The sequence below is a fragment of the Hippoglossus hippoglossus genome, chromosome 20 (genome assembly GCF_009819705.1).
Source record: "Hippoglossus hippoglossus isolate fHipHip1 chromosome 20, fHipHip1.pri, whole genome shotgun sequence".
In the NCBI taxonomy this organism is placed as follows: domain Eukaryota; kingdom Metazoa; phylum Chordata; class Actinopteri; order Pleuronectiformes; family Pleuronectidae; genus Hippoglossus; species Hippoglossus hippoglossus.
In genome coordinates, this window is record NC_047170.1 from 16,799,284 (window position 1) to 16,813,334 (window position 14,051).

Here is a 14,051-nt window from a genome sequence, read left to right on the forward strand (position 1 = left end):
ATTGCATTGTGTCCTGGTGACGAGAGCAGTACTGACATTTGTATAACTCAGGAGTTGGTCCCTCAGACTGTAAACCAGCTGCGAGGTGGTTGACGGTTGCCTCTGGTGGCGTTAAATGTTCCTACACCGTCCACAACCTTCAACCACCTGCCTCTGTCCTGGGGACTTTTGGGGATGAATGAAGGGATGAGAAGTGAGACAGAGAAGTCATGAGAAATGAGTGAATGAGTTCATAGCAGGAGAGGGTGGAGGGGGGGGGGATTGGGATGTGTGAGTGAAAGATAAGCAGATATCTGGCACAGGACTGAACAGGACTGACAGTGACAGAGTCCCGTGCAACGACAAACAGCCCGGGTGCAGCCCCTGTAATGGCTCTGCACGAGTCGTTTGTCACTCGGCCTGAAAAGCAAACACCACAGGAAATCAGCGGCGACACTTTGCACTGACACTCGCCATCGCCGGAGGATATTTTGCCAAGCTCTGCCATCCATCTGCTCATCTGCTGCTGTCCACTCCTCTGGTCCAGAGACTGAACATATATCACCCTCCAGCTGCATCACATTTAATGTCACAGAATTTTTGTGTAAGATTTGGGTTTTTTAGCATCATTGCACCTGGGATGAGGTGTTTACATCTTCTAGTGTAGAGGATACATAACCAATACCTCCATTAAAGGCCATATATACATGTATCTGATACAGGACACTCAACTAACGTCCTATTTTCAATTGTTGGCAGGTTTGGAAACATTAAGTAAACACATGAATGCAGTTTTAAATTACAGTGCATGAATATAACTTCATATAAACATAAAGTAACACAGCCAGTGCAGGAAATGTAAAATTGTCCATCCACCATTTTGGATCAAAGGAGATTTGTGATGACTTGTCTTATGTGTGAGCACTGCCATCTTGTGGGTGTTTCTAACACTACACACAAGCTCTTACATAGTTTTTAAAAAATCCAATATTAAAATCAACTGTACATAAATGTGCATGACAGTAAAAAAAACATACGTCCACATCTTGTCAGGTTAGAATGCTACTTGTATATATTTATATATATATTTAAAACTTCTGGTCCCCAGGAAAAAAGCAAAACTACATAAGCACATTGAAATCCAGCAGTTCAGGTTGAGAGAACAACTAATTCAAGATTTTGAAGAAGGCTTCTAATGTTCGATCAACCTATTAAAATACTGTCTGCAGCGCCCCCCAGCTGCTGCATGTGAGAATGCGACACCCTCGGCCGTTTCCCTGAGATGGGCAGAAGCTCGCCGTTGGCTTTCATCTGGTCTATCCTCCTGGACAGGTCCGTGTCACTGTCAATGACCAAGGTGCACCTTTGGGCGTAGCTGACCAGAGTCTCCTCTCCCTGGCGGAACATGCCCACCAGGGGGACCATGTCTTTGCCGGCCAGGTGGAGCTCGGCGATTGACGCCGTGTTTGCGATGGTGTTGCGGTCGATGCCGAGATGGCGGAAGGCTTCGCTCATGTTCTTCTTCTTGATGAAGGAGGACAGGACCTGTTTGTAGCGGTGGATGACGTACTGGACACCTGTAGCTGGTGGAAACAAGGGACAGGGTCACTATCGTTGTTACGGATATATAAGTCAATTATATAAGTAGCCAAGTATAAACAATTAATATACTGTACGTTATTTCCGATGTGAAATAGATGTTTTTACTTCAGCTCTAAACTTTAGATATATTGGAGATTACCTCTCTTCCTGCTGTAGTCCTTCCCTTTCCTCGACCTTTTCTTGTCCTTGTGATGTTTCCTCCGTCTGTGTTCGCTCGACGCCGCTGAAACTTCCGACAAGTCGGACGCCTCGGAGCCGCTGTCGCTGCCGTCAGAGGAGCTGGACGAAGCCCTTTCTCTCTTCCGAGACTTGCTCTCCGAGTGCTGCACTTTGCTGGGTTTGGGCGCTGCGTGGAAAAACCCAAACAAGAGAAGTGATGGATGAGAATAAATCAAAACAGACCAATGAGTCTACGCTGCTTCAGACACTGACCCTCTGTGACTGGACTGGGGCAAGCGAACGTGGGCATGGAGCGGTTGCTAGTGAGGTTTTCGATCTGGCTCCTCAGGAAGCGGCGGTCCTGCACCAGGTCCTCCACCTGCCTCTCCAGGGCGGCGATGCGCTCCTGTTTGCTCTCCAGCATGCACTGCAGCTTGGTGATGGTCAGCAGCACCCGGGGGGGCAGGCTCTCTGCATGTGAGGCAGCTGGAGAGACACACACACACAGGTTGTGTAGTTTTTAGTGTAGACTATAAATCCTATAAATAGTCAGGAACGTGGTCTGATTGGTTTTATTTCCCCTCAGCTGCTGGTTACCTGACATGGCGCTGCTGGGTGTGTTGTCCTGCACAGAATCGGCCGAGGCTCCCGACTGGAAGTTCTCCCACTTGATGATGCGGAGGTCATCCTGCTCCTGCTTCAGCCAGGCCGGAGAGCCGAGCCGGTCCTTGGTCCGCACGGAGCTGGAGTCGATCTCTAGGCAGGGGGAGTAACCCGACGGCTCCTGCTGCCACACGGACGACATCTCCTCCAACCTGGGGAAGAAAACATGTGTTGTGATGAGAGGTTTTCCATATTTTAGATAGTTTACTGTAAGTATTTCATTTTAAAAAATCAGGACTGATCCTCCCAAGACCTATACATGTATTTTGAATCCTCCCAATGAAGTATTCTGAGTAACTATATCACAACAAACGCCTCAGATCATTTCTTTCTGTTTTAAAAAGAAGCATCAACTCAACATCTGGCAGCACTTGAACTCTGACTAAAGCTGTTACCATGACGACGAGGTTTCGATATTGTAATTATGAGCTCTGTATCCAGCAATTAAGAGATTTACGAAATATAGCTCTTGTAATTATAAATATGCGACGCCAAAATTGCCTCTATGTTTCTATACTTAACAAATCAATGGTGTTCATCAGTTTCATGGCTACACTGTAAGAAGTAAGCTCATGTCATAAAATATAATGTATATAATATAAACAGCAGTAGTTATGTGGAATTTACAGTAAAAGATTCTAATATGTTTGTATGATTCTAAATTAAATACAGTCTCTAATTAAAGCTTTAAATCGGCTAAATCCACGTTTTCATTTATGCATGAAGAGAAAAACATGAATTGATGCATATGATACTTGATGAGTTATTAGAAAAGCACATGAATCAAGTCACATGTGTTGAAATTCATAATAATAGAGTGAATTCACTGTAATCTTCAATAACTAGTTACCATGACATCATCAGGTTTGTGGCTCTTCACTTAATGATCGATTGATTGATAATTGACATTAACAGCTGAGATTTTATTACCACAGAGTCTGATGCTTGTACCTTTGTACTAAATAACTTAATGATGGACACAAAATAATATCGAGCTGATGACTTATTAATCCAGAGCCACGTGAGTTCATGATATATGACACATTAATAAATTCATTACAACGTGATAAATCCTGCATTAGTTAAACATTCACTAAGAATGAGCAGAGGGCTGCGTTTAAACCCTGGTTTTAGTTTAGATCCAGGACTCAAACTTTACATTGTATAATAATATATATGACAAGTTACATTTCAAACACACATGAATGGGCATCAGCAACAAATACAAAAAGGTCCGGACCAGTTTTTGGAAAAGATAAAAAGTTATTTCACACAAACAGAAAAGTGTCTCTCCAGATTTAAAATGTAAATATCACTAAGAGGCTCCATGTTGTTCCACTGAGGATTATTCGTATTTGCTGTTTCTCCATCTAATGACAGTGTCTGATTCAGAACTTCAGTGGAATCAAATATCAAGAGGTCGCAGCGAGTGGAGACATGAACCCTGTAATTTCCACGACTTGTAAATTCTGCACCTGGCTTCACCGAGTCCAGCTCTCAGGGTCTGAGACACAGAGACGTGGTATTAAAGCTGCAGAAGAAGCAGTTTTGTAAATAATGAAAAAGTAATGCTGGAGCCAAGGAGCATAAAGGCAATGTTCAAGGCCACTGTGAGTTTAATGCTTAACGGTTAATGAATGTTAACTCTCAGTTACTGATTTATAAGATGCAAGATCAAGAGGAGCCAGGTGAGAACAACAGTTTCATCAAGAAGAGAATTCACAAGATATAAGAGGTGGATTAATATCTGCAGGTTGACAGAAGGAATGAAGGAATTTCCACCAGGTGCTTGATACAAGTGGGTTCAATAGTAGTATAGTAGTAGTATAGAAGTTTTAGAAGTAGTATTGTAGTTTTCTTAGTAGTAGTATAGAAGTATAGCAGTTGATCCTGTTGCTATTGTTGCAGGAAGTGTCCATCACGCTTCTCTGGACGTTTCCATGGAGACGATGCTGCATGGGACTGGTGACATGTGCATGTTGCTGCAGGATCCAAACACAATGAAGGAGTGAGTGCTGCAGTGATCAGTCTGCACCTGACAACGGGTTCACATGGGATCTACTCCCATGGGAATAAGATGCTGCAATGTGAGAATCAACTTTACATCTTCCTGTTGAAATATCTGTGGATTCAAACCCTCACACAGCAGGTTGGTCTGCAGGTTGATCACCTGTCACTCTGGATTTGTCAGTGTTTTCTTAGTGGGGAATTTAAATGAAGGCATAAGTTATAAACCTTACATGATGCATGTAGAGGAGTCCTGCTCATGGGCTGCAAAGAGAGCGAAGCACTTCTCCTTGCAGTGGTTTTAATTATCTCCCACCAAGATGGATGCTAATGACTGTAATTACCAGAGAAAAGGAGCAACAAAGGCAGAGGACCAGAGAGGAGCACGTACCTTCAGCAGAGTCCAGGGGATCAGACTAACACCTGGAACGCTCCTGCGCCTCTGGATGATGGAGCCCGACTCTAAATTCACCGTTTATCAACAAAATAAACAGACGAGTGGAGGAAAAACGAGAGGGAGGGAGGAGGGAGGGGGGGAGGAGGAGGAGGAGGGAGGAGGGAGAGGGGGAGGAGGGGGAGGAGGAGGAGGGAGGAGGGAGAGGAGGATTACGGTGCCTTCAGGTGCTGCATGGAAGCTCGTAATTCTCACTACTGTGCCACAGGACAAGTCTCACAAAATACTTACTTGTTGTTTATTGTTTATACCAATTCATCAAAGTATAATAACTTAAAACAAAGACTGTTACCGTTAATATAGTTACAAGTTTTGACATTATACATGTATTTACTTTTTTATGTTATTTTACTAGGCATTTATTATTATTATTATTAAGAATATTATTGATGATGATGATGATAATCCCTCTAAATATAAAGACACTGTTTTCTTTTTAATTTCTAAAAAGTCCACATGTAACACAGATAATATTTCAGATTTCATTGAAAAAATAACTTTTACAATTCAAGGAATGGCAAATCCTTAAAAACTCATTCTATCCTTTATGCCAACTTCATATTGCACATTTAGAAAAACAGGCACGTATGTATTTCACGTTTCTACTTTTCTTGTCTACAGAATTGTATTTTATTCTATTAAATTTTCATTTGTACTACATTTTCTAACCCACAGTTCACTGGGCTAAACTCTAGTGGAGATTCATTATACTTGCACTCATTGCACTCCTGTTTTGCATTTTGCATTTACTTTATTTTATATATTTTTTTTCTATATATATCTTTTTATTTTCTATTTGTTTTTTTTCATGTGTAAAAAAGTAGTACTTAATGTGTTTTTATGTTTTATGTTCCTTGTATGCACCTATACCAAGGCAAATTCCAGGTAGGTGTAAACCTACTTGGCAATAAATACTTCTGATTCTGATTCTTATGTGTCAGGCAGACATTTTGGAAAGTGTGGATAAAGTATATCATATTTCCTACAGAGCTAAAGGCATCAGAAGACAGATTGGAAGGGGTGTTGTATAATATTGTTATATTAGCATCATCTTTATTCTCACCTGCTGTGGATGTTTGGATTCTACTGACCTTCCACACTTCTCACAGGAAGTAGCCTCATACCTGCTCACCAAAGCTGCATATAGAGCAAGAACAGACGTTCAGTGAGTGGGAATGAAAGAGGATATTATTCCCACTCACTGAACCATCACACTCATTTAAAAGCAGCTAAGATCCTTGAATCCTGCATAAAAACAAACCGACAATCAAACAAAACCACATTCAAATAAATCGACAGAGACACGATGAAGTTACAGGCCTTTTTTATTTGCAGTTAAACTAAAAGTCTTTGGCTACAGAGAGTGAAACAATAATCCCACGACCACACTGACGTCTTTAACTTGTGTATCTACTTTTGCAAACTGTTTACAATAGTGGTCATTTCAACAAATCTCAGCTGCCTTTATATAGACACAAAAGAAACAGACGTTGAATCAGGTTTCTCCTCTTGTATACAACCTCTGGCCTACTTGAAACAGTCCGCTAAATAAAGTTATATATTAAAACGTCTACTGTGTTAGTCGTAAATTTTAAAAAGAAAATCATATTACAAGATGAGGTGTATTTGGATTTGTCAAGTTTTTAATAGTTGTACTGGATAAAAATGCAACATATCGTAAATCAATATATAGTTTCTCTCAATAAGCAACTAATAAAATATATCATCTGTTTTCTCTCCGCTCATCCATTCACATAACATCGCTTATCCTTCATGATCCCAGCTGATATTCCTCCAAACACACGTTCACAGTTCTTCATTTCAAAGCTTCAAGCCTCGCAATCGTTTTAACACCAGACAAAGTTTAACAGTCACTAAGTTAGAGGGTGAAAGGAAACGGCCCCGGGGGAAATAATTAAGCATTAACAAAGAATTATTTAGTAAAAGACGGTATAATACTTATACAATGGTAATTATATAACACTATAGTATGAATTGTAAGTAATGGGAGACTATCAGGGCCAGGACATGGACTGTACCTAAAGATGGACGACATGACTGGCCCCCTGGTGGTTGGCTGCAGTATAGGTCCTAAACCTCCCCCATGTTAGAAGAAGGGAAATGGACCAAGTGCATGTTAAATATGTTTTTTCTCAAAGATATGTTCTGTTATTTTGGTTTTAATTAGTAATTTGATTTGATAAAAACAGGTGAAACATCATGATTGACTTAATTCTTGAGATTTAGACTTATTTGTCGACATTTTTACTTTATTCACGAAATGCAAAATTTGAAAAAGTACATTTCTTCTGTTTCTCCTCCTCAACTTAATTCTCCACATTTTAACTTTATTCTCAGATTACAAAATGAAAAACTGTCTTCTTCTCATTTCTCTAATACTCCTGTGTGGTTGGTATATTTGCAGCAGCAGGTCTCACTCTGGCTTTAGCTTTAGATTAGATTCATTCTATCAAGTCTTGAATCACCTGATCACATCCGTACAATTGCATCAGCGTGACTGCAGCTCACTCCGGTAATAAAACTTGGTGCTTGTTTACGGCGACTGAAAATAACTCGTCACTGTGTAAAATGCTGGAAAAGGTGTTAAGAAGTGAAAGGTTAAAAACAGACTATAGGAAACTGGCAGCGATTGACGGACACGGTTATAGAAAAGGAAATACACTTCGATATCTGTGAAAGTAAAAACACAGAGTCACCCACATGCACTCAGTTTGGACGAGACATGAGCCGGGTTACTTCCTCCTTCACCTCCACCCTCCTGCTCCCCACGCCACGTCACATGGAGGCCGAGTAGTGTTTGTTAGTGTGTTTCGACAGAGAACAGCAGCGACAAACGTCGTCTGCCGTCTCCGTCTTTCACCTCCGACGCTCTGCCTGCGTCTCTCAGTGGCAGATGGCCAGGAGGAGGCGCTTGAAGTCGCCGCCGCACTCGTCCCTCAGGGCGTCCTTCAGGGACACGTCGTACTTCTCCAGGTACAAGTCTTTGATGGTCTCCAGGTCAAACTGTGGACGGAGGGAAAAACCATTAGAGGACGAGGGGCAGAAAACAAAAAATGTGAGAGCTATGAGATTTTGGCTAAACCAGTGGTATTGACCTTCAGCCATACTTGTGAAATAAAATGTCCCGTTACCTCAGAGCGACACACGATGATGCGGATGAGCGTGTCCTCATCAGTTCCTGCTCCTTTCATGGCCTTGTTCAGACGCCGGGCGAAGTAGAGCTGAGGATTCTTAGCGACTCTCACTGTGAGGACGGAGGAAAAGGTTTCATTAAAAACTCCTCAGCTCCTCTTCAGTAAAAATAAAAGAGCTGCATACGGACGATGCATTCAATGGCTCCATTTTTATGTAAGTTTAAGTGAGTTTTGAGTATTTTCAACATGCCACACTTTGTGTTTCGCACTCACCGAGAGCAACGTAGCATTTCATCAGTGTCCCAGAAGTCTCGTTCTGGATGGCGTCCAGGATTTCAGTTCCTGAGAGCTGTGGAGACAACAGGTGAAGTTGAAGCGGTGACGTTTCATTTTCCAGCTGCACAAGTTCCTTCAGTTTCACATCGGATTAGTAATTTATCAAAATGTGTCAAGACAAGGTCATTAAAAAAAATGTTCAGGACATTGAGAGCCGCAGGGAAAGTACAGTTCAAATGATCCCTGTTTAATTCACACATGTCACATAACAACTGATACTGGGTTTCACTGCAGACGCAGCGACACACAAACCGACCTGCTCATATATCTTGAACGTGACCTGGAGCTGCAGGTAGTTCCTGGAGGCCAGAATGTGGCTGAAGGTCGACTCATCTGTCCCAAAGCCGCCCTCCCCAGCCTGAAACAGATTATATCTCTTTCATTTTACACCACTCACCGATCGGCACATTGGTGACGACGCGTTGCAGAGGAAGACGTTACCTCAAACAGGGCAGTAGCATCTTGTTCGGCGAGTTCTTCGTCCACCTCGTAGCTCTCGTCTCTGTCGCCCTGGATTTAGAAGCAGAGGTTTTTTGCTGCGTAGTGAAAACTTAGTGTATGACTCATGCAACTGAATCTGCTGTGTGTGTGTGTGTGTGTGTCGGGGGGCGGGGGGGTTCATAGGGCATAACTGGGCAAAGAGAGAGTGAGCTCCATTTCAGTGCCGGGACAGATGGGAGGAGTTCAGTTACACGGGTGCAGCCGCTCACCTGCATCAGAGCAGTGAGGAGGTTTCTCACGTCTCCGCTCGTGTCGCCCTCGATATCTGCTTCCAGATCCCGTTCATGCACTGAGAATAAAAAAAACAAGAGAAACAAACATAAAGACAAAAATAAATACAAATCATTCTGTTGACTTGTGAGTATTTAAAGATGAGGGCTAGACACTTAGATACTCATTCAGTGCATCCTGCTCTTAATGTGTAACTCTCTGCAACCTGTCCTGTTTGCTTAAGTTAATAATTGTCCCACTTTCCAAGTCGGACCTGTTTTCTTTCTGAAATCACACGTCCTGTGACTCCACTGCCTTTTAGTTTAATGAGACCAGGATCTACATTGAAGGATTCATGATTTCTGGTGGCGCAGCTGCCTTTGTAACAGCAGACTGGGGTTCGAATCCGACTTTGACCCCTGATGCTACACGAGCCTTTCAAAATTAAGCTAAAGAAATATAACTGAGCAAGTAGGCGACTGGAACCAGATGCACTTGGACAAAGACTGCAAAGCTACAAACAGCAGGCACAAGGAGAGAGGTTATTAAAATCTGCACAATGAGCTGCTAATAACAGAGTGCACCCATCCGGACGATAACCTGCGTCTGCACATCATGGAAGCTAGTGTAAATAATAACTACTGCTATAACTACTGTTGTGGGTTGTGGCGTCATTTCTGTACTTTGCACTGTGACTCGCGGCCCCGTTCTCAAACCGACGTGATTCAGGCCCCAGCGGGACGCAGCCTAGTTATCAAACAAACCCTCACAGCCGACCTCATCCGAGCTATGATTACCAGAGTCACTTCAGCTTCTTGTGCAGAATGACTCAGTGCAACGTGGCAGAGAGAAACTGGTGTGTTGGGGATTTATTCAAGGATTGTGCTGATGCCGTTGGAAGATTTAAGGAGGGGAGGAGAAATCAAGACTGTAGGAAATCCTACTTTAATGCAGCGATAAGCACCGATCTCACAGGGAAACAGGAAGTTACAGCAGGATGGGCCTTGAGTAAACACAGTGTGACTGTTCTTCAGGGACAAGAATAGTGTCTGAATGTCTCCCACGTCGGCCCCTGATGTGTCAACCTCCACAGTTTCCAAAGTTCATGACACAGGGATGGAAAATATGACATTTATCCACATGTTCATGAATGCAACACCTCATCCAACTAGTGGGATTTCGTCTTACCCTGAAAGTAGCACTCCTTGAACAAGGCGATGTCCTGGTGCAAACACAACAAGTATCAAGTTAGATATTTGACATTTAAAATAACTAATTCAGTATATTTCTTAACTTGTATGTCACTGATTCAATCTTATTTAGTTAATTTGCAACTTGCAGCGTTCGTGGCCGTGCAGAGGATTTCCACCAGGACGTCTTCGTCGGTTCCCGCCCCCTTCATCGCCTTCCTCAGCTCCTTCACGGCGTAGATGACGGGCGGGTCCAGCATGGCGAGGATGGCCTTCTCGAAGCTTCCAGTCAACTCGCTCTTCAACACGTCCACCAGCTCCTGACGCAGAGACACAGGACGTTATGTTTTCACTCATGTCCATTTGTCTGTTAGTTGGTATCACAAGAGGGTTTCTCAACATTTTTGTTGATTTCTCAGAGAATAATTAATGGATCTTGATTATAAAAATCACACTTACATCGTCATACTTGTCAACATAAGCCTGTTTGATTTCCTGCCGCTGAAAAGCGCAGCGGTTTGCCAGGATGTCAATAATGGCCTGTTCATCAGTTCCTGAAAAAAGAAAAAACACAAACAGATGCAGTAGAAGAATAAACAGTTTAATTTAAAAGGTAGAACTCAAACTTATTCCCAACTCACCGAACCCTTTGCAGGCTTTGCGGATGGCCTTGATGTCCATTAAGACATCAAAGTCCTCGTAAGGCACGATAGTTGGCTGAGGAAACAAAACACGGCTGTTACTACTACGGAATCAATATAATCGGCGTCTAAATAAAGTTCACAGGGATTCGTGCCATGACAGCGATGCAGGAGCAGCTGGCTGGTGGGGGGAGGGGAGGACTGGCACACAATGCTTCAGTTGAGGAATCCGGGGCTAGAGGTCTTTAAACAAACTTGGTGGGGGCTGAACAAATGCCAGCAGTAATCAAAGTCCGGCTCAGGGGCCAACGGGGGTCTGAGAGGAGATTCAGAGGGTCCCCACACTTTAATCAGATCGATGTAAAGTATGTGCTTGATGCTTGTTCGGGTCTGAACAACAACAAGATCTCTGTGTTGGCATGAAAAACCACCTTAATGTACAGTTTATGCTATTATGATACAATAATGTAAACTTTGGAGTGGATCCGGATAAACAGGCAGATCCAGGAATCGTCTTTTCACTTTCTTTAACACGGCGAGATTATATGAGCTCTGAGGTTTGTTTGTTTGTTTGTTTATTTTTTAAATCGCAGGATTAAGCAAAAAACTACTGAACCCATTTCCAACAGATTTTGTTTTGAGATGGGGCCGGAGCCCGAGAATTGATTTTTAGAGAATATTGTGGTGCAGATGTAGATTCAGGGGCAGATGCTGGATTTGGTTTCATTTTCTTTAACCATGTTTTATGAGAAATTAATTGTTAGAACAAGAGAAACATGTGTGAATAGGTTATTTTGCCTTTGCATACTAAGTGCAACTATAAAGGACATGGACATAAAGTGGAGAGGTACCAAAAAAAGAATAAAGAATATGATTTAAATCCCCCCCCCCCCCCACCTCTTGCACTCTTACCCTTGCATAACACGCACACACTCATTCATATCAGCTCTCGTGTAACGGAGCAGTGATGAATTCCGCAGGGGAGTGGCTCCTCTCCCCTGCGTAAAAAACCACACACGGTTTTCTCTCACACGGTCGTTTAGTGTTAAAATAATAACATTAAAACACCAAACACAGTGAAAGTGAAACCTTAAGATTTAAATCCAGCCACAATAAAACGGATTAATCTGGATTTTCTCTCTTTGCGCAGTAACCGAGGATCCGAACAGAGCCACTGCAGTTTTTCGGTCCTTTACGCAAAGTGCGCAACTCATGACAGTGCCTGATATTTCTCAGCACGTGAATCCACAGAGTCTCACGTGAATCCTGGAGATCCACTGGATCCAGATCTAAAGTGTGGATCCCTCTCCGATCAGCCGATGGCTCAGATTGAATCATCATCGTTATTTCTCCTCGGTGCGTCTGACGCGTAAAACGTCTTTTAATCCGACGACGTGTTTCCTCACCTGACAGTTTCCCATGTCGTTGATCGGTCTGGATCCAGCGGCTGGAGATCAGTGGAGACTGGAGGACTAGTTAGTTTCGTTGGTTAGTTGCTCAGACCTCTTCTCACCGAACTGCGGCCCGAGCCTGCAGGAACCAGAGCGTGACGTCACCACCGCCGGGGGTTAACCGTTTACATCCAAGAGAGAAATCAGCACAGTCAGTGTGTGTGTGTGTGTGTGTGTGTGTGTGTTAATCTGAGGATTTCATTCTTTACTTTGTAATATCGTGTAGATACAAGCTGTGGAAATAAAGTTTTATTATTTATGTTTATATTTATTTAAGTTATCATTGAATTTTGTAAAAAAAAATCATAAAACTGCAACAAAATTCTCCTTTTTGTTTAAACAAACTTTAAATTCAAGCGGTGACTCAGACAACTTGACATTTGTGTCTTGTAGCCTCATTTTTCTGGTACTTTTCTAGCATATGTGTTTTATTCTCATTGGTCTCATGTATAAATTTACTAATTTCTCTTTTTTATTTTCAGCGAATGTGTTTGACTTTCTTAATAGAAAAAACTCTGGATACGGTTTATTTCCAATCCTGTAAATGTCTCCTTATTAGTCCTTTTGAATCTTACATCATGATTTGTATTAAGTATTTTGAGCATTTTATCATTTTTAATTCTTAAATACTCTATTTTGTTTTGCTGTTGAGAGGTTTTACACTTTACAGACATGTCTGGGGTCGAGAGGTGGGGGGTTAAATCTCTTTTTTTTAAATTGGAGAACTGTTGTGTTAGACGTCACCATAGCTGTAACTATGAAAAAAAAGTGATAAATGACTTGGTGGTTAATTTATCACTCAGTTTAATAAACAACATGATGATTCATGGTCAAAGTCCTTATTCAACCAGAGGATCTTTTACACTTCTTTACTTTTTTAAGCAAAATGCTGAATCCCCTCTTGTTGCAGGGGCCGTGTTATACGACCTTTGACCTTCCTGGAGTAAGTTGTCACATATTAATGCTGCTGTAGCTCAGATAGTTTCCTGGAAGTCAAAGCAAATCCAGGTGTTGATATTTGAATCTTTTAAAAGACGTAAAACAAATGTGTCTGTGCCCAACTTTCATACTTTGAGTCTGAGATGTGTTCACGAGGAGAAAAGGACAGTTTATTATATAGAGGATGAATGTAGGAGAAGTTCATGAGTACACAGGACAATAATAAACCAGCGTTCCACAGTATAATTACCAGCTGAAGCAGCCCACGCTCCCTTATCACCGTCCCTGCGTCTTAATTACTCCCCCACCGAGCAGGAGAGCTGCTGCTGCCTCCGGCCTCCGACAACTCGACACACCCACTCTGCATAAGCCGCTCCAATTAACATCCTGCTGACGTCACACTAACGAACACATGCAATTAGAGGAGGTGACTCATCCCCTCTTCACTGTAATCGGAGGTTCACCTGGAAGATCAATGAGGGAAACTCTCGGGACAAATAAGTGTAGCTGCTTTTAAAAGCTGCGGCAGCTCTTCTGGTGCAGGAAGCCGGGGATCATGGGTAATAATTCCCCCCCTCCAGTTGTGTTTCAGCTCACTTGGTGGAAGTTCGTCAAAAACTCAAATGTATTGAATCTTACATCACTGCGAGGGGGATTGTGATATTGTCATTACAGCACTTAGAAAAAAGTGCAGTTTAATATGCATGCACATGAATTTAGCAGATTCCTAAAGTACGTGAAGTCAGAAGCTGCTGCACACACCT

General features: G+C 42.4%; 2 protein-coding genes across 3 annotated transcripts; both read right to left on the minus strand.

Moving 5' to 3' along the window:
• Nucleotides 1-577: 577 nt before the first annotated feature.
• Nucleotides 578-4,943, minus strand: LOC117754202 (coiled-coil domain-containing protein 106-like). Its single transcript, XM_034573000.1, has 5 exons — nucleotides 4,802-4,943; nucleotides 2,338-2,555; nucleotides 2,014-2,226; nucleotides 1,721-1,927; nucleotides 578-1,562 (listed from the first exon to the last, which is right to left on the minus strand). Exons 2-5 carry the CDS (start codon nucleotides 2,543-2,545, stop codon nucleotides 1,183-1,185), a joined length of 1,008 nt encoding a protein of 335 aa, XP_034428891.1. The 5' UTR covers nucleotides 2,546-2,555; nucleotides 4,802-4,943; the 3' UTR covers nucleotides 578-1,182.
• Nucleotides 4,944-6,171: 1,228 nt separating this feature from the next.
• anxa13 (annexin A13) lies at nucleotides 6,172-12,463 on the minus strand. 2 transcript variants are annotated; one of them, XM_034573003.1, is made up of 11 exons: nucleotides 12,304-12,463; nucleotides 10,898-10,973; nucleotides 10,716-10,810; nucleotides 10,406-10,573; nucleotides 10,255-10,288; nucleotides 9,066-9,145; nucleotides 8,797-8,865; nucleotides 8,612-8,713; nucleotides 8,293-8,368; nucleotides 8,017-8,129; nucleotides 6,172-7,888 (listed from the first exon to the last, which is right to left on the minus strand). In XM_034573003.1, the coding sequence occupies exons 1-11, from the start codon at nucleotides 12,316-12,318 to the stop codon at nucleotides 7,769-7,771; spliced, it is 948 nt and encodes a 315-aa protein (XP_034428894.1). In that variant the 5' UTR covers nucleotides 12,319-12,463; the 3' UTR covers nucleotides 6,172-7,768. The 2 variants fall into 2 exon arrangements, with proteins under 2 accessions (XP_034428894.1, XP_034428893.1); XM_034573002.1 differs by having other exon boundaries at nucleotides 10,406-10,576; nucleotides 12,304-12,461.
• Nucleotides 12,464-14,051: the final 1,588 nt, after the last annotated feature.

Bases quoted from the DNA above. Each gene is read 5' to 3' on its own strand.
- LOC117754202 (XM_034573000.1), bottom strand. From the start codon at position 2,545: ATGTCGTCCGTGTGGCAGCAGGAGCCGTCGGGTTACTCCCCCTGCCTA. The intron at 1,928-2,013 runs GTCAGTGTCTGA...TTTTCCACGCAG, and splicing joins CCCCAGTCCAGTCACAGAGG to CGCCCAAACCCAGCAAAGTG. The intron at 1,563-1,720 runs GTAATCTCCAAT...TGTTTCCACCAG, and splicing joins GGACTACAGCAGGAAGAGAG to CTACAGGTGTCCAGTACGTC.
- anxa13 (XM_034573002.1), bottom strand. The intron at 10,289-10,405 runs GCAAGTTGCAAA...TGTTTGCACCAG, and splicing joins TCTGCACGGCCACGAACGCT to GACATCGCCTTGTTCAAGGA. The intron at 8,369-8,611 runs GTCGGTTTGTGT...TTGTCTCCACAG, and splicing joins CGTTCAAGATATATGAGCAG to CTCTCAGGAACTGAAATCCT.